Source organism: Thunnus maccoyii, chromosome 9, assembly GCF_910596095.1.
Source record: "Thunnus maccoyii chromosome 9, fThuMac1.1, whole genome shotgun sequence".
Taxonomy (NCBI): domain Eukaryota; kingdom Metazoa; phylum Chordata; class Actinopteri; order Scombriformes; family Scombridae; genus Thunnus; species Thunnus maccoyii.
In genome coordinates this window covers 12,542,318-12,565,710 of record NC_056541.1, presented here as the reverse complement: position 1 = coordinate 12,565,710, position 23,393 = coordinate 12,542,318, and the positions used below count along the sequence as shown (strand labels likewise).

Genomic DNA, 23,393 nt, shown 5'->3' with positions numbered 1-23,393 from the left:
GTGATTTTGAAAAACACAGAGAAACACTTGGAGATCAGAAAATAATATACAGTAAAGGCTGCCGGGTACATTCAGACATGAACGCAAGCGTCGGAGCTACAGAAAGATCTATTTATATCGCTCCTAAAAATAGACATTCTTCTCCATAGAAACATGAAATCCTTCTGAGGGGCAAATTACTCTCGAGCTGCTGCTGTTGTGTGTGTGTGTGTGTGTGTGTGTGTATATGTGTACCTTGAATATCTGTGTGTTATTCTTCTGTTTCTTCTAAAGGTGGGAAGCGATTACCAACTGTATCATCCCAGCTGTAAGGCTCTTTCTTGGGGAATCTCCGCTCTCCCTGTCAGCCTGCAGCAGACGGGATTTTACAGTGCTTTGATGATCATCCTCACCCCCCCTCCACCACCACCACCCCCACCACCACCACCCCCGCCCCGCCGTCTCCTCTTCTTCCCTGTTTCACGGTGACGGGTTTAAGCCGACAGGCGCGGCGTAGATTCATGCACATTAGTTTACAGTAGCAAAGGGAGAAGTGTGTGAATCTGTGGCTAATCTATGAATGACATGAAAACACCGACTTCTAGCTTTACTTTGCCTGAACAAAAAAATGTGAAAAAGACAAATGACCGTTGTCTTAAAGATAGGATGATTTTTTTGAAAGATTATTTTGTTTTCCAGTACTCCAGGAAGGTGATGTGCGCCCTTTGGTTTATTACTGTATCTGTGCTGAGGCCTTGAGCTTGTAAAATAACAACACAGTATCACCATGCTGCAACACTTTCAGGTGCCTTCATTTTCCTGGCTGATGTTCATTTCGAACACCATCACTACTTTGCTTTAGGCTAAGATTTCAGGTTAGTCACAAGCCAAACAAAAAGTGATAATATGACACAGATCTGTTGACAGATCTCTTGTCATTGTTCACCATCACGTGTCTCTCTTGTAAGCACACACGGCGTTTACTCCTCTCACAGTGGGTTTCCTGTTTGCCTGATGCTATCACTCCTCTTCAGCAGAGACTGTGGACGTCCTTGGGCGGGGGGGTTGGGATTGCGGGTTTGATTCAAACGGCTCGACTCAACCATCTGATATTCCCCTGAGAACAGAGAGCCGCTGTTGATCTTCAACCAGAGCGGCTTCCATCATGTTTATTCTGTTCAGATGGAGCTGACCCTTGCACTGATTGTTTGTCCTACTGAGCCATTCTCTCTGATAACTGTTTCTTCCTCGCTGTGAGGAAGATGAATTGAATGTGTGTGTGTGTGTGTGTTTGTTGTCATGGGTAGGCTAGAGGCTTAAAGAATGTGAAGATGTGTGTGTTGGGAGAAGAGGAGGGTGCATGGTTTACACAAAAGCCACCGAGGCAGAGATAAGGTGGGAAACGACGAGAGAGGAGAGGCGGAGATGGAAATGAAGATAACAAAAGAGAAGAGGACGCTGACAAGGATTTATGATTATAAAAAAATCCACTTTGTTCAAAGTCATTTCAAAGATAAACTTCTAACAAGAGTTTTAACTTTCTTCTAACCTTTTGACCTTTCGTATGGGACCTGATTCTCTGTATTGTGTTAGAAATTCTCAAAATATTCACAGTCAATTTAGTAAATTTATCACCAACCTGCAGGAAAATGTGCAGGTGTTTCTGTCTTTGAGCCACACGTTGAACTCAAAGCCCTGGTTGTCTCTTATGATGGATGTTCATTTAACTCTGGAGACCCTGAGCTCTCTTTACCAGCTCAGAAAACATGCATAACCTTGTTTTATTAGCTTTAAACTGCCTGATCTGCACTTCTGTCTCCTGCCACATTCTTACCTCTGCAGGCTGCTGCATTGCTGTTGAGCTTTTCAGTCCTTGTTGTTCTCCACCTGTCCACCAGATGCCCTTAGACTTTCCCACCGGATCCCAGTTACCTGACTCCCACAGACACCTGTTCTCACTCCCTAATCATTCTCACCTGCCTCTCATTGTCCCATTAGCCCCCAGTGGTTTGTATATCTGCTCAGGTTCATTCACTTGTAGCTTGATCGTCAATGTTGCTATGTGCCTTTATGCTCCAGCTACCTAAACCTGATCCAGTACTGTTTCCTTGTTCCTGGTTTTCCGCCTGTTGTTTGCTGCCTGTGTTTTGATCTGCTGCCTGCCTTGACCCCTTCCCGGATTTGTTTGCTTGTTTGGACTGCTTTCTCATTTCTTGACTGTGAGCCTGTTCTTAGAACGCTAGTTTTAGTAAAATCCCTTTTCATCAGCCTGTGCTTTCTCAATTATCTGCGTTCCGGGTCCTCCCTCCTGTTGCTTTGTACACACAGCCGTGACAGATGCTTCATGACTTTTCACACTTAAATGAGAATTGCTCACAAACACGACGTTTGAACTGATGACATGATTCACAAGTCTGCCACAGAAAACGACACTTCTTTACCTCTATTTATATTCTCAGAGACCCCAGCTGTAAGACATGCTTAAATATAATGTACGATTATATGCTCTAAATCTATGATTGGTGCTGAAAGTAAGTTTTGCCTAAATCCTAAATATCTCTACTTGAATTTCTGTTATTGGAAGTTTATTTGCAGTTTGTTCATAAGAGGTCTAACCGACTGAACCCAAACATAATGTCACTGTACATATTGTACTTTTTTTTAAAAATGATTTGCTGTTGTAATGTTTGAAGCTCATCGCTGCATTCTGTCACCTTTATTGGATGCTCAGGTGTCAGGATGTGTTACCACCGCAGGAGTTACAGCCTCATTTGGAGTTTTAATAAGTTCAGAATAAGGAAGGGAGAAAATATTTGAATGTAAAAAAGGTTGATTTGGCAATGAATATTTTTACACATGCAGCAGTGAGGTGTGTGGGACCCAAACAAGTAAAGCCAATGTATATAAAACAGAAGAGTTAATTAAAACTGGTAATACTACAGTGTAGAAATATTCTGTTATGAGTTAAAGTTCAAAATTTTACTTTTTCAAATACATGAGTATTGATATCATAATATCTGTGTATGTGACAGGTGTGTATAGTGAATATATGTGTATATATAGTTTTTAGTTTTTTATTTATCTTTTATCTTATTATCTTATGTATCTTATTTTTTCTTCTAATTTTGAGCTGCAAGTGAATTTCCCTGCAAGGATCAATAAAGTTTCATTCATTGATTCATTGATTCATACTCCCAAGTACCACAAGTAAAAGTACTCATTATGTAGAATGCATTCATGTGCAGAGCTGATAAAGCGTAGCACTAATTGTAACCATTTATACTTCTGAGTAGCTTGATTTATAAAATTACTTTGCATTAATAATTTGAATCTGCAAAGTAACTAAAGCTGTCAGAGAAATGTAGTGAAGTGAAAAGTGCAGCATTTGCCTGCAAAATGTAGTGAAGTAAAATGGAAACTAATCAAGTACCTCAAAATTGTACTTAAGTACAGTACTTGGTTAAAGTACTTGAGTTACTTTCCACCACTGTTACTGTATGTTAGATTTAGTGTGTTGTTGTGTATTGTGTTGTAATATTCTGCTTTTTTGGCTCGTTAAATTAAAACAAAACTTAATTTTTTTATGCAAACTGTAAATATGTAACAAGGGAAGCACACTGGATGAGTAGAAGTGAGAATTTGGTCTTTTGAGGATAAAAAGCATAAATGACTGCATATTCAGGATAATGGCATTGATTTTTCTACATACTGTATGCCAGCAGCCTCGGGTGATAAATTTCCCACTTTCCTGTCCACCACAAGTACATCTAACACAATTTCCTTCAACAGTAGGTGTACTTCTTTTTCCAATAGTAGATATACTGTAGGCTACCCTCGAAATTATGTGAATGTGTATTCGCTCCAGATGACCTCTGCGTGCTGTCAGGAAACGTGTCTCCAGCTTTGGTGGCTAATAGGAGGCGGTTTTATTAGACAGATGGCCTTTCCTCATTCATCCTGCAGGCTATTTACATTTCTTGGCTGTTCATTATGCAATCAACGTGATGCGTGAGGATGCTTGACCTGACTTGATTGCTATTTAGCATCTTGCTACAGGCTCTCTCTCTCTCTCTCTCTCTCTCTCTCTCTCTCTCTCTCTCTCTTTCTCTCTCTCTCTTTCTTTCTTGCTCACACACTCTTCCTCTCTCTGCTCCAGGCAGCTTCACAGAGAGCCAAGGTCGCCTAAATTGATCCAGTTCCTCACCGAGCACACACAGAATCTCCAGCAGGGCTTTAATTGCATTTCTGTACCAATCACTCTCATGACAATCACGTACTGTAATCTAATGCACACACACACACACACACACACACACACAGAGAGAGAGAGAGAGAGAGAGAGAGAGATGGGGAGGGGTGCAGCCAGAGAGGAAACAAGTGGACTTTCATGGCATTGGGTTTAATTCTACTAATGAATCAGCCTAAAACATGACCTGCAGGGGAGGAACACCTGGATGGATGTTGATCTGCAATATCAGGAAACTGTGCTGCACACATTTAGTGACACCTGTCAAGGGTTACTTACTGTATTTTCTCTATCTGTCGGTCTGCCTTTATCCTGTTCTTCTGTGGGCTGTTTCTTGTGCTGCTACAAAGCTAAATTTCCCTTCAGTCAACTTGGTAATGAGGCAGTCTTTGTCAAGGATTTGTAAGTGTAACTAATAGTTTAATTAATGGTTGATAAATAATGTATTAGTGCTTTATAGATCAACAATAAGCCATTAATAAGAAGAACCTTTAGGTTGTGTAAAATCCCCATGACTGATGTTTATCCTCCTCCTCCTCCTCCAGCCTATAAATCCTTTTTATAAGGTGTCTTTATATAATGTGGTTTATCTTCACTTCACTTCAGAGGAGTCTTGCAACAAATATTGTGAAGCTTTTAACGTTAAATGCTGTCACAGAGGTTGACTCAACAATCATCTTGAAAAGCATAATTTGTGAGGTTGTTATTGCGTTACATTGTTATATGATGATGGGATTGGATGGATGATGATGAGATTTACAGCAGTAGCCTGAAGGCAGCACCTCAAAAAGAAGACACATTCTTTACTGTTTGACTTCCTTTTTCATTCATGTTTTTCTCTCCTTCGTGATCACTGCGGCCAATTTAAGCCTGTCAAGTAAAGAGAGGGAGGTCCTCTGTGTATGTGTGTGTGCGTGCGTGCGTGTGTGTGTATGTGTGTGCGCGCGCGCGCGTTTGCATATGTGTGTGTGTGTATGTGTGCGCGCGCGCATTCCTTCGCATCCAGAGGAGCGTCAGTCAGTCGGAGGTTGAGGGTCCGCGCTGAGAGGACACACTCGGCAGAAATCAGCCATCAGTGTCGCCGTTACAACACAAGAAAACATGCAGGTAAGAAATCATATTAACACATTTTCATTTTCCGGATGTGCGACAATCTGACCGCCTGAAATGATGATTTTCTGCAGGTGGCAAAAAGCAAGAGCGCGCAATGGCACAATATTAGAAGCCTGTGTCGGCTCGTTAAGCTACTTGTTGGCTCAAACTACTAATTTCTATCTGCTTTTTTAAAATCCCTTTCGTTCATATTCACTCACTCTTTTTTTGCTGAAAGCTGAGTTTCGGACTGAAGTTATGTAATTGCAGCCCTGCTGGAAGCAGCCTGTGGAGGAGACGCTTCGCTATCAGCGCGCAGCAGAAATCCTGCAGGCGGCTTCCACCAAGTGTCACTTGGCATCACGTCTTTTCCACCGCGACTTTTTGCCTCCCTCTCACTCCGTCAGGTTTCAGCATGTGTGCTTTTTTAATGCGTGTGGTTGACATGGAGAAAGACCTCCTCGTGTGGCTCCAAGTGATTCACGCGTGACTTCAAATCTGTTAATAGTCTGTCTTTAAAAATCCCCAAATCCTCAATTCCAGGCAGCGGATTCTGTTTGTAATTCTGCCACTGCTTGTTTTCCTCCCGGCTGATGAATCAATTTAGCAGATCAGTCCTTAGCAACAAGCAGCCTCTGGGTCTAAATCCGAGGTAAATAGAGAATAGTAAAGTGAAAGGCCAGCCTCCGCAAAGTGACTTCCAACACCTTGCAAAGGCTCATTAATGCTCCCAGAATGATCTGTTTCTGGCTGAGTTGACCCTCTATAAAGGTTTCTCACAGTGGGCTGAAAACAAGGTAAACCTGCTACTGCAGATGCAAGTGAAGTCCTTTCCCTCTTGGCATGGTTGCACACCATCACCAGCAGGAATTAAGCTGCAGTCTGTGTGTACTTAGTTTAATCTGAGCGTTTACTTGTTTGCTTGTGCACAGATGCAACCGTACAGTCGCTGACAGGAGAAAAAAAATGGAAATTTATGATCACACCAGACAAGAACAAATGATCTCCACCTTTGGATGCGCACAAACATCTCATATCTGAATGAACCAGCTCTCACTGTAGAAAATCTGGTTGGATATCGGAGCTGATGGTTTCCCTCTGTGATTGATGAGATTCACTATCAATAACTCAATGAGTGAGTCAGTAAATCAGTCAGGCTAACACACAAATATAATCAGATGGAGAGCTGAGGTCCCCAGGCTCACATGCATGTGGATGCATTTTCTTAACACATGTGCATTTGTTTTTTATTCATGAGTTTTCATGAAGGATGCAACATCTGCATCTGTTTATTGTCTCTATTGATTGATTGATTGATTGGTCTATAAAATGTCAGAAAATGGTTAAAAATGCTTATCATGATTTTCTTGTAGTTTTGTATTTATTCAAAGCGCTTTACAATTTGTTGCTCATTCACACACAATCACACAGATGGTATGAAGCTATGATGCAAGGTGCTGGCCTGACCATTGGGAGCAATTTGGGGTTCAGTATTTGGCCTAAGGACACTTCAAGACCTGGACTGGAGGAGCTGGGATTAGTGGACGACCCGCTCTACCTCTTGAGCCACAGCCGCCCCTCTTAAATCGCATGTTTAGTCCAACCAACAGTGAAAAATACAAAAATATTCAACTTAGTTCACAAAAAAGAGAAAGAAAAGCATCAAATCGTCACATTAGAGAAGCTAGAAGTAAGAAATGTTGGACATTTTTGCTTGAAAAATGACTTTCACAATTCATCAATTATCAAAATAGTCTCTGATTCATTTTCTGTTTGTGTTTGTTTGAGCTCTGCTTTTTATTTGTTTCAGGCTCTCCTGCTCCACTTGTGTAAACGTCAAAAATTAAGTTACAGAAGAATTTACATTGGGATCAGTTTAATTTGGGAAAATGTTGGAAATTAGTAGCAGCAGCCATTATTAACACCTCCCAAAGGTCGTCTGCTGCAGCACCTCACCTTCAACATTTCAATTATTTTTTCTTTCCCCTTCTTCTCTCTCTCGGTACTGACATGCAGGTGTTTGAATTAAGTCACGCTGCAAGGCGCCTGGGTGTCTGATATTTTAGTGTGTGACTCACTTCAGTTTGTTCTTTGTTGAAGAATGACTGTATGATCAATAGGATTTGTAGTTGTTCACTCAATCTGAGTCATTTTCAGAGGGATCAGAATGGCAGCCAGAATAACTGAAGTTGAAACCACTCAGTATATAACATATTCTTATATATAACATCGTTATATATCAAGTTTTTCATCAGGTTGAAATGCTCAGTGTGATTCAAGTATTACTTTGTGTTGAAGTCTTGAACGTACTTGATTTATTGTCACCATTTCCTCAATCCACTTTAATCTTATTTATTGTTGATTTACTTCATTTAAAGGAGAAGTCTGGTAGCGTTTTATATTTCTTATTGTCAACAAAACATCTGATGAAAAGGTCAAAAATGAATTGATCCTCCTTCTAACAACTATCGTCTGTGTAGCCAAAGCCTGATATATCTTATTCCTTTGTGCTGTGGAGCTCCATTGTTGTCCAAAAACCATGAAAAATACATCAATGAGCCACACTGTTGCACCGCGTGAAATGTTCCCTCATTACGATGAACATGTGCACTGTAGTTTATTTTGAGGTGATCCCACGTTCACCATCCTGCTGCCGGAAATACTCACTAGAGCACCATCGGCAGCTGAAAATAGTTCCTAAAAACAGCACTATTACCTCCTGTTTGAATTATGTTGTTAAAAATATTAGTATCCAGCTGTTTCAAGAAATTATTTAGCCTTTTTTAAAAATGAAACTTAATATTTCTCAATGATTTTATAAATTTACTACTTCATTAAGCACAATTGGGCTCATACCTACAGAGAGACTGGTGAAGTCAAAAAGTACTGAGAATACATTGTGGGGTTTTTGGTCTTTTCATGGGAATTGTTGACCATAACAAAAAAAAGTAATATCTTTATCCTTACTCTTCTATAAGATTATCCTTCCCAGAATGACCTTCAGCAACCTTCAGTAAACCAGAGTGAGCTTTATGGATTCCTTATTGGTTTATATGCATCTGAGATCGATTCTTCTCTGCATGATCAGTTTAGTGGACTCTGTTATCATTCTATCACGTGTTCAATTATTACTACTACAGATAGTCACAGATGATGTATTCTGTTCTTTATTCATCATTTATGTTGGGTTTTGTGATGCTGACCAACCCACATTTGCACATCTCTCATTCTAAAGGATTTGATTGAAATCCCTCCACACATGTTCAGTTTCACTTGGAAATACATTAAAAAAGCTTAAAGGGGACATATTATGCATTTTGTTATTATCTCTTACTTATATACTGTTATGATGTTGGATATCTATATTAAACATGGTCAAAGTTCAAAAACCTGGGGTTTATGTATGTAGAAACGCTCCCTGCGAGTCAAAAGTCAGGGCTTCAACGTGCTTGAACACTTCATTTGCAACAATTTTTTCTACCTTGCCAATGAGCTGACGCCGGCTCACTGCACATGTCCATAAACGGCCGTCCGTTCTGTAGCCTTGGTTGCTAAGGTTGCTGCTAAGATTTTTCCATGTGTTGTTTGCTTTGTCCACTCTCATATTTTGGATCAGTTTTCGGCTCGAACATGTACGGGTGTATTTGACATTTCGAGTAAAGAACGAGAAAGTAGTGAAAGTGAGTAGTGAAGTAGTGAAATCCTACTACTGTTTCATGGTTTGTTAATGAAGCCTCTGGAGCTGGCATAAGTCTCTCGAGGGGCAGCTTCCAAGAGCTGGCCAACCAGAACAGAGTGGGCTCATCGGGAGGGGGGGCCTTAAAGAGACAGGAGCTAAAACAGCCTGTTTCAGACAGAGGCTGAACTGAGGGGCTGTGTAAAGAGCAAGTATAAAATAAACAAGTCTTTTGAACTTTAAAACATGCAAAGATATTCCAGTAGAGCCCCAGAATAAAAATATAGACTTGGAAATGATACGTCCTCTTTAAGACACTTAAACTGCTGTTTTCAAGGTGAACTTGTCCTTTAAGAGACTCAGTCTGATGTTGCAGTTTTCCACAGAGCAGCACGTCAATCAGAGCAGTCACACACAGTCGACCTGCACCGATCAGTGACGCCACACCAGACAGGCTGACGGCAACACGGACACACAGTGCATTGTGCTGCACCTGATATAGTGTCTGCGGGACCCACCTGTTCAATAGGTGGAGTGATTGGTAGTATCAGATGCTTTAAATAATTTAACAGGTCCGGTAACTGTATACCTCAAAGTGGGAACAGTGACGGGCACCACCAACTACCACACCAGAGGAAGGCTTTTCTTCTCAGCACTGCAGAAAAACTGAGCAATAGAAGAGAGGAAAATCAGGTTTTTTTTCAAGGATTTTTCAAGGAAATCATTATTTTATCGTAGTTAAAATTTCACAGAAACTGGGCTTCTTTGTAGTTTTGTGTACTTTTACTAAGGATATATGCCATGTGTGGATTATGTCTCGGATTAGCTGCTGCTGATTGTTTCTCTTTCTCTCTTAGTGTGTATGTTTTTATTGTGTTTGTTAATTTTTGTGCACACAATGCAAACCGATTTCCATCTGGGATAATAATAAAGTTCATCTTTAAAAAAGGTAATATTGTTAATCAGAAATTAGTTTTGATACAAAGAGAGAAATGTAGAATTTCTTCTTCTTCAGCATGCTGTGAATGTTGCAGTGAAGCTACACACACACAGCTGACATGCTGCACTGAGCGAGGCACAGTATTATCGACCCACGAGGGGGAAAAAAATGCAGTGAGGTGAAAAGATGCTGCTATAAAATGTCAATCTCTGATCAATTAACTCAACAATGTTGTGATGCTCATACACAGTATCCTTATCATGTGTCAATAGACCTCATAACAGACAGGAATGATAGGACAGAATGAGACAAAGTGATGTGTTTGACAAGGAACTACTCACTTTGTGTGTGTGTGTGTGTGTGTGTGTGTGTGTGTGTGTGTGTGTGTGTGTGTGTGTGTGTGTGAGAGAGAGAGAGAGAGAGGAGCTGATAATTTAAACATGGCTCCTCTATTGCTCGGAGCCTCCCCAGAGTATTAATTCTTTCTCCACATGAAGGCTCACACATCAATATAATACTCTTTCTCTTGCTCGCTCATTCTCACACACAAGAACACACACACACAAACACACACACAGCATGCAGTCCATATGGATGTGCCATCCTCCCACAGACACACTGATTCGCACTGACAGCCATACTGAGAGGCTCAAGCAGTCAGGACACAAATAGTATCAGCTCTCGACCATCAACCCGCTCGCATATTTTCTTCAGGATGTGGCTGATTCCACATATAGAGACGGAGCCATTCTTAAGAACATATAGTGTGGATGTTTTCAACGTCCAGTAAAGTCTGCAGCTCTGCCAATTTTATGCAACAAATTGAAACCAGAAGATGGCTCACTTCCAAAAGTTCATCATCCCGGCTCTCTAATAAGCATCAAGCATCTGTTAAACTAAATTACTCGGTTGTCAACCGAGGATTTTTTTTTTTTTACATTCTTCATTAAAACTTTAATTTTTTGGCTATAGCTGCACTGCTTGTCTTTTGCAATTTGTCTGTGTTCCCTCCCTGTGTTTATTTATTTATTTATTGAGATAAATTACATTACAATTATAAAAGGTCAAAAACATGCATTATTTCAAGATAAACAGAGAGAAGCAAATTAAAAGTAAAGAGAAGAAACATTTGAGTGAAGAAAAATGTAACCAAATAGGAAAAAATTGCCAACAGGACCTCCAAACACTGAACAGTAGAATATACACGTCTTCTGATCTGATGCAACTACGTTTGTCAGCGCCTTTCAGAACTATTACAAATGTTGAATCATGGTACTTATTTTCTGATTTACCACTGCTATGGTTTAGGATTAGGCACAAAATGTACTTGGTGATGCTTAGTAAAGAGATCAAGGTTTGGATTTTTAAAAAACTGACTTGGCTTCAGTCAATCTCATTCATAGTTAAAAGAAAACAGTGTCGACAGAAGACAAATTGCCATCCGTCCAACCAGGAGGTTATGTGGCCCTAAACCATTATGGATTGATCTGCCGATTATTTCCTTGATTAATCGTTTAGTCAATGAAATGTTAAAAAACAGTAAACAAATGGCAATCACAATTTCTCAGAGGCCACAATGAGGTCTTCAGTGTGCTTGTTTTGTTGATTAACAGTCCAAAACCTAAAAATATTGAATCAACTGTCAAATATGACAAAGAAAAACAGCAAATCGTAACATTTGAGAAGCTGGAACCAGAAGATATTTGGCTTTTTTCCTTGAAAAATGACTGAAATGATTAATTGATTATCAACATAGTTGCTGATTAATTTTCTTTTGACAAATCAATTAATAGACTGATTGTTGCAGCTCTAGATGATAAATAAAAAAATAAAATGAAGTCAGAGTCAGAAATGCATTAAAATCAATCAAGGACTTAAAGCTACTCTAATTAATTTGTATATTATGGACTCTGAAGTTCTCCACAACACTGTGGAGCTTTATAGTGTCTTTCTGCTCATTGTTTTGGTTTTCTGGCTGCAGAACAGTTTTGGTTCAGTCACCGGTTTGATCAATTCTTTTCCAGCACCAGAGCAGCTAAAGACCCAGATATTTCCCTCAGGAGTTGGTGGTGACCAAAAGAGGACAAAAAGAGAGTGAATATTGGACTTACATTCATTAGGTGGTCAGAAACACGACTCCAAAATAATGCTAATGTTGCTCCATATCTGCTGGATGTGTAAATAGGCAACTGTTTGCTAAGTTATGCATTATAAGATAATATCAGGGTTGTGTTTCCAGCCTGTTGTGCTGCCCCCAAGTGGCCATAAATTAATTAATGTGTGTTTGAAAGAGTACTGCTGCAATTTAATAATCTCCTTCCATAAAGATGGAGGAGACAGATTAAAATCAAAGTCAAAACAGCTGCCGACACAGTTTGACATTTAGTCCCTATATGGCTCAAAACTCTGGATACTACATTTCTCATAATGCAACTTAATGGCATCTCTTCATTACACCTTTCCTTCCAGGTAAAATATTCATATTTTAAACTCCACATCCTCTGTTTGTGCTGTAACGCAGACTTTCTGTGATAAATATGAAGTCTCCAAACCCCCGATGGCATCAACAGAGTTATTGCTTCCTAACTTAGCACTGAAGAGACGTTATCTCACCGTTTTCACAGGCTGAGTAGCGCTGCTTGTCACTAGTAAACTGATCTTGATGTTTAAAATTAGATGAGTTCTCTTTTATATCTGCTATCTGTTAAAGAAGGACACAACCTGCTGCCAGTCATTTTATAACACCGGTGGGGTATCACTTTATTCTGACTTACTTCGGAACAAATCTCCTCCATGCTATTTGTGTCTGCACACGGTAACAACAACATTAACTACAGTAACTCTGAGTGAATCTGTATGTCGTGCTCATGCACGGCAGAGATTTGAGACCATCTTCCTCTCGCACACAGCTGGGCTCCTCTGCAGGAAATCCCGGGTGGTAGGATTTATATGCGAGGGTTTTATCAAGTATTTACTGTATCTCTCTCTTTGTGCTGTCAGTCTTTGTCACCGTGCTGCTGTTGCTACTCCTCCCGTCTGCTTGTCTCATTTCTCTCCATATGCGAGCACACATGTGCTTACACACACCCACACATGCATACACACACACACACATACACACACACACACACACACACACACACACACACACACACACACACACACAGACACACACTCACAGAGGCTTAGTCTGCCACCCTTATGTTTAGATCTCAGTTGGTATTTTTGCATCACCAGGAGAGTAGTCGTGTGACAGGTGACATTACAGAGAGAGAGGAGGGTGAACTGTGTGTGTGCTTGTGTGTGTGTGTGTGTGTGTGTGTGTGTGTGTGTGTGTGCGTGCGTGTGTGTGTGTGTGTTTGATGGAGAAGGAGTGATTGACTGTGAAATAAATTGGAGGGAATGAAGAGATGAGGAGAAGGAGGGATGGAGGACAGATTTGTGTTGACATCCAGGGTGAAGAGAAACAATAAATATTCATATGAAGGGCTAATAAAATGACTCTTGTTGCTCAGGTTTCCCATTGAATGTGTGTGTGTGTGTGTGTGTGTGTTTGTGCAGTCTTTATTTTCCGATTTAAATTAGGTTAGGTCTTTGAAATGTAGCCCTGTGGATCAATTACATCTCCTCAGTTTTTTGAAGGTGTGTTGAGCAATAAATAGATACTGAAAGACAAAAAGAGCACAAGAAGGAGTGAAAGCTTGTGTTTGGGTTTATGGGATGAGCAGGAAAGAAAAGAAACGACTTTTTAAATTCAACAGTATTTAAAAATAAAACCCTAGTAACTCGCGATTAGCCTCCTGAAATCTATCTGCTATAACTGACAGTTCACTTCAGGTCGCTGTTTCTCTCGCACGGCAGATATGCAGTTTACAGTGATAACGGTGGCAGATTCACCATCGAAATTCTTAGTAATTTTTGAAACAATGGGTCTAGATTTCAGACAGGAGTAGACAAAAGCAGGCTTCTCATTTCTGGACAGGCAGCGACTTTTGACGGCTGAAATGAACGAGTGACTGTCACTGGTAGATTTTATCAGCTAGCTAGCTAGCTAGCTAAATAAGCTAATATTAGCTCCATGAGTTGGTTTAAAATGCAGTGTGTCTGGCTGACTTTGTTAAGTTTCAGGCTGACTCATTTTAAGGTGAAAACTTTGTAAATGGGTCTTAAATATGCACTTGATGGCTGCATACATGAAACATAATGCTAAAAGACTTAAGCTACAGCTGCATGTTCCAGGCAAAAAGTTTTTATCCTTATAAGACATGGAAATAAACAGCATCCTTCAGTATAGAACTAGTTAGTCCTATAAGTATGATGATAAAAATGTCAGACTGTTATTTTGTTCATAACACTGTATAGCTACTTAGACTTTATACATGTTTGTGTTTTCAAGTGGTATGTTTTCACTTTTAATGTTACAAGAGGAAAGGCTTTTATGATGAGGCCCAAAAAGCATTTTAACCATAGAGCACCATTAAAAAAGAGACGTTTGTTCAGCTGACAACTTCAAACAAGGTCAATTATGACTGTGTCAATTATGAATTTTTAATCACAATAGTTTTATAATTATAAAACTTTCCCAGAGCCTAGAAAAGTGATTTAAAAGTTCCTGATATCATCCCAAGTCTGCAGGCAGACCAGGAACTTGCAGGTGGGACCAGCAGGAGAAACACTGAAAACTGTTTTTGCTTTTGGGCCATGCAAGCAATTTTCATTTGAGTGAATGGATGCCATCTTGGTTCCAGATAAACACACTTCTGCTATGTTTTTGGTTTGGGAAAGGCTGGAAAATAACACCTTCCAAACTCTTTGGACTCTTTGGCCAAATATCTTTGGTCAGATAAAACAGGATAGTTGAGGGCGTCTCTTTGAGCTTTAAGAAATTCTAATAGGCATTTTTCTCTATTTTCTGCCATTTTATAGACAAAACAATTAAAAGATTAATCATCTGCGGATTAATCAACAATGAAAATAATCATTAGAGTCAGCCCTAGTATATTATCTGTAGAGCTTTATAGCCTTTCAGCTCTTTATTTTGGTTTTCTGGCAGCAGAAATGTTTTGGTTCACTGTCAACGGTTTTATCAACCTCTTTTCCAGCTACTGCAGGCAGAAAAGCTCTGATAAACCCCCTGTACGCTACTTGCACAGCACCTAACAGCAGACAAAGTTATTGACTAGTCGGTGAATGTACAATAGTGGAGCATTTAACAGCTAAAGAGCCAGATATTTCCCTCAGGAGTTACAAAAGAGAGCAAAAACAGGTTTTCTATTCACACTTTTGCTGTTGTGTTTTTGGCTTGGGAAAGGCTAAAAAATAACACCCTCCAAATGCCAAATATCGCTCTCACTACATCCCTGTTCACACAATTTCAGTATGTGAAGAAACACTAAGCTTGACAAACTTGCCATGCCTAGTTACGGTTGCTAAGCTATGATTGGACAAGCCCTGTTTGGTGGAGGGGACCCAGGATTGTCGGGTTTGTTGGGTTGCCAGTTCAGAGGGTCGTTTGAACTTCTGTATGCAGTATCACTGAGCTGCAGTGTGGGTATGTGGGCGGTTGTTGTGTGTGTGACAGATGTGAGGGAAGGTATATTTGTGTGCATTTGGCTCTCGGTGTTTATAGCCTGTGCACTTGTGTCAACTTTCATGTCCCTGCTCTGTATGCTCGTCTATAGATGTGTTGTGAAGGCATCTCTGTGGTCTAACATAAGTCTGTGTGGTTAGTCTTGTATTTCTGCACTTCAAGTGTCCTCACAAGAATAAAGTATAAAACTCAAGCAGTGCAGCTGCATAGCCAATAGCGAATTTGTGATAAAACTCTTAAAAAAGGATGACTATTTATGATAGACAGATGTTCCATTTTCTGAATGCACAGATACTAAACAACCAACTCTCTCAGCAAAGCTAGCCTATCGTTATGTCAAAATTGGCTCTAATATTATTAGGGCTGATTAGATCTGATTCGGGATCCAATAAGCTTATCGAATCTTTTATCTCATCTCTTTTACTTTAAGAACATTGTAAAAACATTCATGTAGTCATTTAACTAAATAACAAATATCTGTCTGGCAAAGTGTGTTTTTAGTTCTTTCAGTGTTTGCTTCTTAAATATTGTGTTTTGTTCAACTTTTATCACTTAAATTTGTTGAAAAGTTATATGGATTAAGAAATGATTAAAACTCAATAATTAGAATTGATAAAATGTTATTTGATCAAACCCCAACACTAAGAATTAGTTTGTTAACAAACTACTAAAGCTTGTCATTGCATTTGATATTAGTGGTGCTAACACAAAGTACCAAACTGATACTTTTCTGATACCGTCTTTGAGAAATGCAAACATGTGTTTCTACAAAACCCCTTTAAAATGTTAAATGTCTGAACACAGGTAGCAGTACAACAACTTTGCCCTCTCCAGAGCTCTGTCACTCTGTAACACCACTGTACAACCTCGAGAGGATTGTGTGTTTTCATAGTTTCACAGAAACTGTGACCTCACGTCAATTTAAGAATCTCCAGTTAGACTTTGATTAATATAATATCAGCATTTTAATCTGATCAGCTTTATAGTTCTGAATCAGGACCTTCAGTATTTTGAGTAAGTAGCTCCTGAAGTACAGTAGGCTACGGCTGTTAATTAAATGTGTCTGACACATTTAATATCTTTTGCTGTTCATCTTGTTTTCAGGTTGTAGATACAGGTTGTGAACATTAATTAAACTGTCACTAAAAGCTGTCGCGTTTCTGCCCTCTCAGCCATCAAACGTGACCAGACATCTAGTTGTAGTAATTTTAGCTTTCAGTTATTTGCAAATGTTGAAAGATAAACCCAAAAGGATTTGATAAGGGATTTAATAAGTTGATTTGATTTTATGCTAATGATTTGATGTGATGCTAACCCGGCTACACAGCCCTATAAAGCACAGTGCAAAGAAGCAGAGGCACTCAGTCACAGAGTCTGTTGAAACAAAAAGAAAATATACTTCTACAAGTACAAGTATCTTTAAAATGGTAGAAAGAAAGGTTAATATCAGTGATTCAAGTTTGTCTTTTTGGGGTTTTTTTACACACATTTACAACACATCCTCATAATGAAACGACCACATAGGTTGATCGTAACGCTGTGGTTAAGGTCTGGTCAGGTTTAGGCACAAAAAGCACTTGGTTAGGGTTAGGGAAAAATCATTGTTTGGGTAAAAATTATAGGGTTAAGGTTAATCATGGCAACAGTAAACACCAATTCGTGGTTGGAAATGGGAAGCGAACAGCGGTCTCCTGCAGCTAAGTCCACTTTTTGCTTTGCTTTTTGCCGTCTATCCATCCACCCATCACCTTATATTGACATCACTATCTGGACTGTGTCACTTTCCCCATAATTACTACGGTCGCTAGAAGGCATAAACGTAACAATAGGTTGTTTTTGCCGGCCTGAAATTTCAACCCATAGTGTTGTTTTTTCTTGTGAGGACGGGTTGCACCTTTACGAACATTTTGACCTTGGAGAAGCAGTCAGGCACAACAGATGAACCTGAGTTTGAGTCATACTGAGGGAGTACATGTGAGCTGGGACATTAGCAGAACATGAGAGAGAGAGATGTTGTATATCTGCTGTGGCCTGGTAGAATGTTAATCACATATAACTTATTAATGGAAGCTCCCATCCGCTAATACGACATTACGAGACTACAGCTCTCTCTTCTCTCCCCTTTCCATCACTTCCTTCTTCGTCGATGTTCGAGTCTTTTCCATCTGACGCACTTCAGCTTCTCTCATAATTTCCTCTCCCTCTCAATAAATTTAGCTTTTTTGGCCTGACCATATTTAAGTACAGTGTTGTACAAGATTTAAAAAGCAAGTATAAAGTTCAGAAAGTAAGAAAAAACACATTACTAAAAAGCATGCTATTATGAAATAGAAAAAAAATGTAAATGCAAATTATTAAAGGTGCGCTAATCAATATTTTTACACCAATAACTGATCAAGAACAATGCATAACGTAGGGAGATCATTACTCATAGTGACAAACATTGCTGTTTTGGTTCACTCTCATCTCTCTCATCACCTTCATTTCTCAGTTTCCAATGAAAAAACTGAGAAACAAAGTGAAAAAACAAAGTTAGCAACTAGCTGTGACAGAAAAAAACGTTTCTTGAAACCCACTGTAGCTACATACCTGCCCAACACCATATGGTAGACAAAGTTAGCGACTAGCTGGTGAACATAGTGGAGCATTTAGCAGCTAAAGATTCAGATATTTCCCTCAGGAGACCAAAACAGAGCTAAAGGGAGAGTGAATATTGGACTTACATTCATCAGGCGACCAGAAACACAACAAATGAGTGCTAACGTAAAGCTAATGTGTTTCTTCTTAATCTTTGCTAACGTGTTCACCATATCCTGTCAGGCTTTAAATGTATATAAGATGAGATATGGTTGAACAATATTGTAATGAAAACAGAAGAGTAGAATAAATAAAAATCAGAAAAGTCAAAAAAATCAGAGAGAAGAGATTTGAAGACACTCTAAACAATGTTGTGTTATTCTGCTGGTTTTCACTCAGGATGGGACATATTTTGTTGCTTCCATGGCAATATCAGCATTTTCTCCCCAAGTAAATATTGAATTTTGATTTGGTCTGAGAATGTGTTGAACCCTTGGTATTTGAGGTTTTTTTATAGAATCCAATGCTTCTGTGTTTATCCAGACAAGCCTTCAGTTCAGGGAGCATTGTTGTTTTCAGAACAGTCTCAGTGGTCGGGTTGTGTTCCCTGTTAAATGCCAAATTACATTGCAGTTTTCTTTGAGTTGTTGAGGAAGGTGTCTGGTGGTTGATGTACTTCTTTTTTCTTTGGTTATAATTTGGCTGGTCCAGACTCTCTCTCTCTCTCTCTCTCTCTCTCTCTGTGTCTCTATCTGTTATCTACAGTAGACTAACTCGTGTAATGAGGCCAGAGTTTACGCTTCATGTAAACCAACATTCATTGAACCAACAACATGGCGAATGATATTTAATAATTGATGGCAGAGCACAGTGACGTGCACTGTGTCGCCGCTCTGTATTTGCTTTGAGCGTTGTGGGTATATGTTATGCCTTATAGGACGTGCGCGTGTGAGGATGTTGCAGGATGTTGTGCAGACATTACAAGAGGGAATTGCCGCCTCAGGGCGAAGTCAGCTGAAGCGTTAAGAAGGAACAGAAGATAAAAAAACTAGTTGAAACTGTGTTTGTGCGCTTGCCTTATGAATGTAAGTATGCCTGTGTGTCCAGCGGTCCATGAATAAACAAATAATGTAGTGCTGAACTTTCCAGTGTTTACACTGCATCTGTCTGCATCTGTTTGTCTCCCGGCCTTCTCTTTCCAATCTGTGACTTCCACTGAAAAGCCACACTGAAAACAATTCCTCCTAATTTTCATCTCTGAAGGAGCGAGTCACTACTGAGCTCATTCTCTGCCTTTTTTTCCCTATTACTCCTCTCTGCTGTGCCACTGTTGATCTGTGAATAAATAGATGTTGGGATGAATGGAACTGTTTCCGTTCATCTCTTTCCATTTTAGTGTGTTGTGATTATGTTACGAGCCAATTCAGCTCTGTGTGTTTGTGTGTGTGTGTGTGTGTGTGTGTGTGTGTGTGTGTGTGTCTGTGCAGATGTTCTCTCATCATAGTCCTCCTCCTTTCCCGCCTTTTTTCTCTCCCATCTTTTTTTTTTTCTCTCTTCATCCATGTGTTCATGTGGAAGATGCACAGAAATAGCCCTGCAAATGTATTCACCAGCAAAGTGCTTTCATATCTTCATCTCCATCCTCCATCCTCTATCCTCCTTGGCTCCGTCCTCTGGCCGTCCTTTGCTCTTCGTCTCAGATAGGCCAGGATTCATTATGCTAATTGACTTCAGTTCTTCCAGGAACACGAGCAGACCTTGTTCTCCTCACATCTTCTTTTTTTCTCTCTCTCTCTATATATTTTCTCTTTTTCACTCTGTCTTGCTACCTTAAAGTTCGAGATTTGCATGGTCAGACTCCCACAGGATCAAATAGCCGTTTAAAATCCTCAGTGCTCCCTCCCTCCCTCACCCCCCCTTCATCTCCCTCTTTTTCTCCCCCTCCTCTCCCTCTGTCATCCTTTGCTTTCCTCTCCTCCCCACAGAGTAAACAGAGCTTCTGTTTGTTCTGTGTTCACCTCTTTCATCTTCTTCCCTACACTTGCTCCAGTGTACACACGTACAGTATGTACGTGCGTGTGTGTTTTCTGAGTGTGTGTGTGTGTGTATTTTGCATTCGCCCGGCAGGAGCAGCTTAATAGAGCTTCTTGAGAATTCAAGAAAAGACATTTTCGCTAAATCAGATCAAATCAGTGTTCACTGTAAAAGAAACTGAAAAGATGCCAAGGCAAGAAATTGAAAAATATATTAGAGTGAAAAACTTCAATGTCAAAGTTATCTCCACTGATGAAAGGAGATAAACCTTGAATGTGAATGAAATGAAGTGGAACTGAATATGAAAATGAATGAAACAGCCTTTTAATTCATCTGAAATTAGAGCTGAAGAGAGATATTTGAAGATGTTATAGCATTTAACTCAGAAACATCAAAGTAACCTCATCTTACCCTCATTCCTCAGAAAGCAGATGTTAAGGTTAAGTTGCTCAATTTAACCAGAAAAACTTTTTAAAATCCATCACGTATTTATGAAAAAACTCTTTCTCTACATTTTTCTACTAGCCTTAAGAAACACATACAGTATATAGATGCAAGTGTCTATAGCTCTCCTGGAACAACAACATCTGAAGCTGAGGTACAAGGCCTGCTGTCATAGATAGGGACAAGATGGGGATAACAGCGCATATTTTCAGTCAGTTGCTCCTCGAAGGCCTTCATGGTGTTGCGCTCATTTATATTCATACCAAAAGTGAAGAACGTAGTTGTGTGAAGGATTAAAAAAAGAGAGCATGAGAAAGAAGTTCACGCCCTGCTTTCTCTCTCACTTGAACACACCTGGCCAATCACAGTGTGAAGCAGGCTTGTCACTGTTGGTTGTCGGCCTTATTTAATCAATACTGATCACTTTCAGCTGTATCGGAGTTGTATTAAGTTACTGTTGATGCAAACCAAACATTTCCTGCTGCTGCTTTACATTTAAAGTTTTCCACCAGTGAACCAGCATGAAGCTTTAAGCGTGAAGTAGAACTGCAATGATTAGTCGATTGATGGAAAATTAATCAGAAACTTTGATAATCGATTAATCGTTATTTTTCAAGGAAAAATACCAAATATTCACTGGTTCCAGCTTCTTTAATGTGAGGAATTTATGCTTTTCCTTGTTATGGATGACAGTAAACTGAATATTTTTGGATTTTTGGACTGTTATTATCTGACATTGTAAAGACAAATCAATGAATGGATCAAATAACAGGCAGCCCTAGTTTGAAGCAGCTATAGGAAACGTAATATGTTTGTTGCCGAGTTAACACAACATCGTTAGCAGTCTTCAATAAAAAGAGGTCTACACAGCAAGATATAAACTATATTCTGCTCTATTTTGTCAGTGGGTCAGTTTAAAGTATTGCAGGGAGGAATAATATAAAAACAGAAACAACCACAGCTGTCACAGATGACAAGCTCGTACTTTGTTTTCTGTAACACCTTTTACCCGGCGCTGTGCCAGTGTGGCTTGAATGGTCACAGCTTACAGCTCATCTGTATCCCCATCACTAACAAAACAGCATTTATAACCTCCTGGTAGTGTCTCAGACGTCTGAGCAGGAGGTAAAGTGGTGAGCTACAGTACAGCTGGTATGAGTTGCCTGGTCATATAACGACAGATGCATAAAAGTACAAGTGTATCATAATAAGTACAACTGACAGACTAAGCTGAACTCTTTTTGAACCTCTGTGAAGCCGTCTTGAGACACCTCCAGATCTGAGGCTAATCATATTTTCCAGGCACACACATAATCGCCTGCTTCATTTAAAAATCTCAGCCTAGCGTGTTTGATTTCCATATCGACCTGAACTCTCTCTCCCTCTCTCCCTCTCTCCCTCCCTCCCTCCTCCCTCCAGGCGGATGGCAAGGTGGTCGATGGCAGCCTGCTGGGAGATGCCAATGGCGTCGAGCCTGCGCCGGGCAGAGTGAAGGATTCTGGGAAGTGGCAGAAGCCGCGTTTCTCTCGGAAAGCTCTGATGAAGTGCTGCTTGGTCAAATGGATCATCGCCAGCACGCAGCCGCAGGACAAAGGTGAGAGAGGGCAAAACCAATCTCTTTTGAGACTGACAATGTGGTGAATGCACAACAAGTGTGACTAACAGGGTTTGAATTGATCAGTGAATTGACTTTCTGGACCTTTCCTGACCTCATGTGGTCCCTTGTGGGTAAGACTTACTTACTGTGCTGGGCTGTTGACCTCAGGGTCAAGTATCCAGAAATCATTGAGACGCTTATGCTCATTCATCAAATGTCTCAACACCTCCGTCCACCATTAATATTCTCTACATAGATTTGAAATACTCCTTTGCCTCCTTTTTGTTGCCTCTAAAGATTTATTTTTCTCACAAACACACGTGTACTGCACACACACACACGATGTTGGTGGCATAAACTACTTTAAAGGCTTATTAGGACATCCTGAGTTTTTCACTACTTTCCTTGATCCAGTGTTGTTTGGACTGCAGCTCCAGGTCCTGGTTTGTCCCTGCACTTAGTCTCAGTGCTCCACCCAGTGGTCCAGCTGTGATCATACACAATTAATCACTTACCTGACGGAGAAGAAGTAAGTGTGATGGAATGAAAGCATCAAATGTCCTCAAAGCTCTCAGCATTGCTGCATGCTTGTATATAGTTGTAGTTTAATCCACTGTAGTTGCAACCTTTTTTTAGCCTCTTTTCATGTGTTTATTGATCGGTTTTCACTCGTTAACTATGAAACGAAATGGATTGATGGATGCAGGGATAGCCACTGAAGTGTACAGTGAGCAGTAATTGAGCTTTTGGGTCTAGAAATTTGGTAATGGATTGGTCCTGTTTGTAAAAAATGTGCCATGCAAACATGCATACTGTAGTTTTAATCATCATTTTAGTGTTTGATATATTGAATGTGCTTCAACTCTTCTGTTGATTTAATCAATTCAGTCTGTAAACCAATCAGATGCTTTCCTTTATGTATTTTCCTTTCTTTGTCTACCTCCTGTTTCCATCGTGATGTCCTTATTTCAAACGTCTCCCTGTCACGTCTGTCTTCTCACCTCCTCTTCCTCCTTGTCTCTGTCCCCACTACTTCCCTATTTATTCCTCTCTGTCCCTTCCATTCCTTGTTTCCCTCCTTACTTCTTCCTGTCCTTCCCTGTCTTCCTTTTTCCTTCAGTAGGTCCACGTAAATTCTTATTTCCTTCTCTACTTTTTCCTATTTCTCCCTGCCTCTTCCTGTTCTTCACTACCTCCTTGTCTCCTTCTCTTCTTCTA

At 40.0% G+C, this 23,393-nt stretch overlaps 1 protein-coding gene across 4 annotated transcripts in view; it reads left to right on the top strand.

Annotated features, from left to right (window-relative positions):
- Nucleotides 1-5,247: 5,247 nt before the first annotated feature.
- Nucleotides 5,248-23,393, top strand: part of LOC121903225 (calsenilin-like) — a 47,688-nt gene continuing 29,542 nt past the window's right edge. For 2 of the 4 annotated variants that reach the window (XM_042420053.1, XM_042420052.1), the window contains exons 1-2: nt 5,248-5,332; nt 21,998-22,172. In XM_042420053.1, coding sequence (XP_042275987.1) covers nt 5,327-5,332; nt 21,998-22,172 — 181 coding nt within the window. In that variant the 5' untranslated portion in view covers nt 5,248-5,326. Of the gene's footprint in view, nt 5,333-21,997; nt 22,173-23,393 lie in introns of those variants that run through there. The other 2 variants (XM_042420055.1, XM_042420054.1) reach the window with 1 other exon arrangement.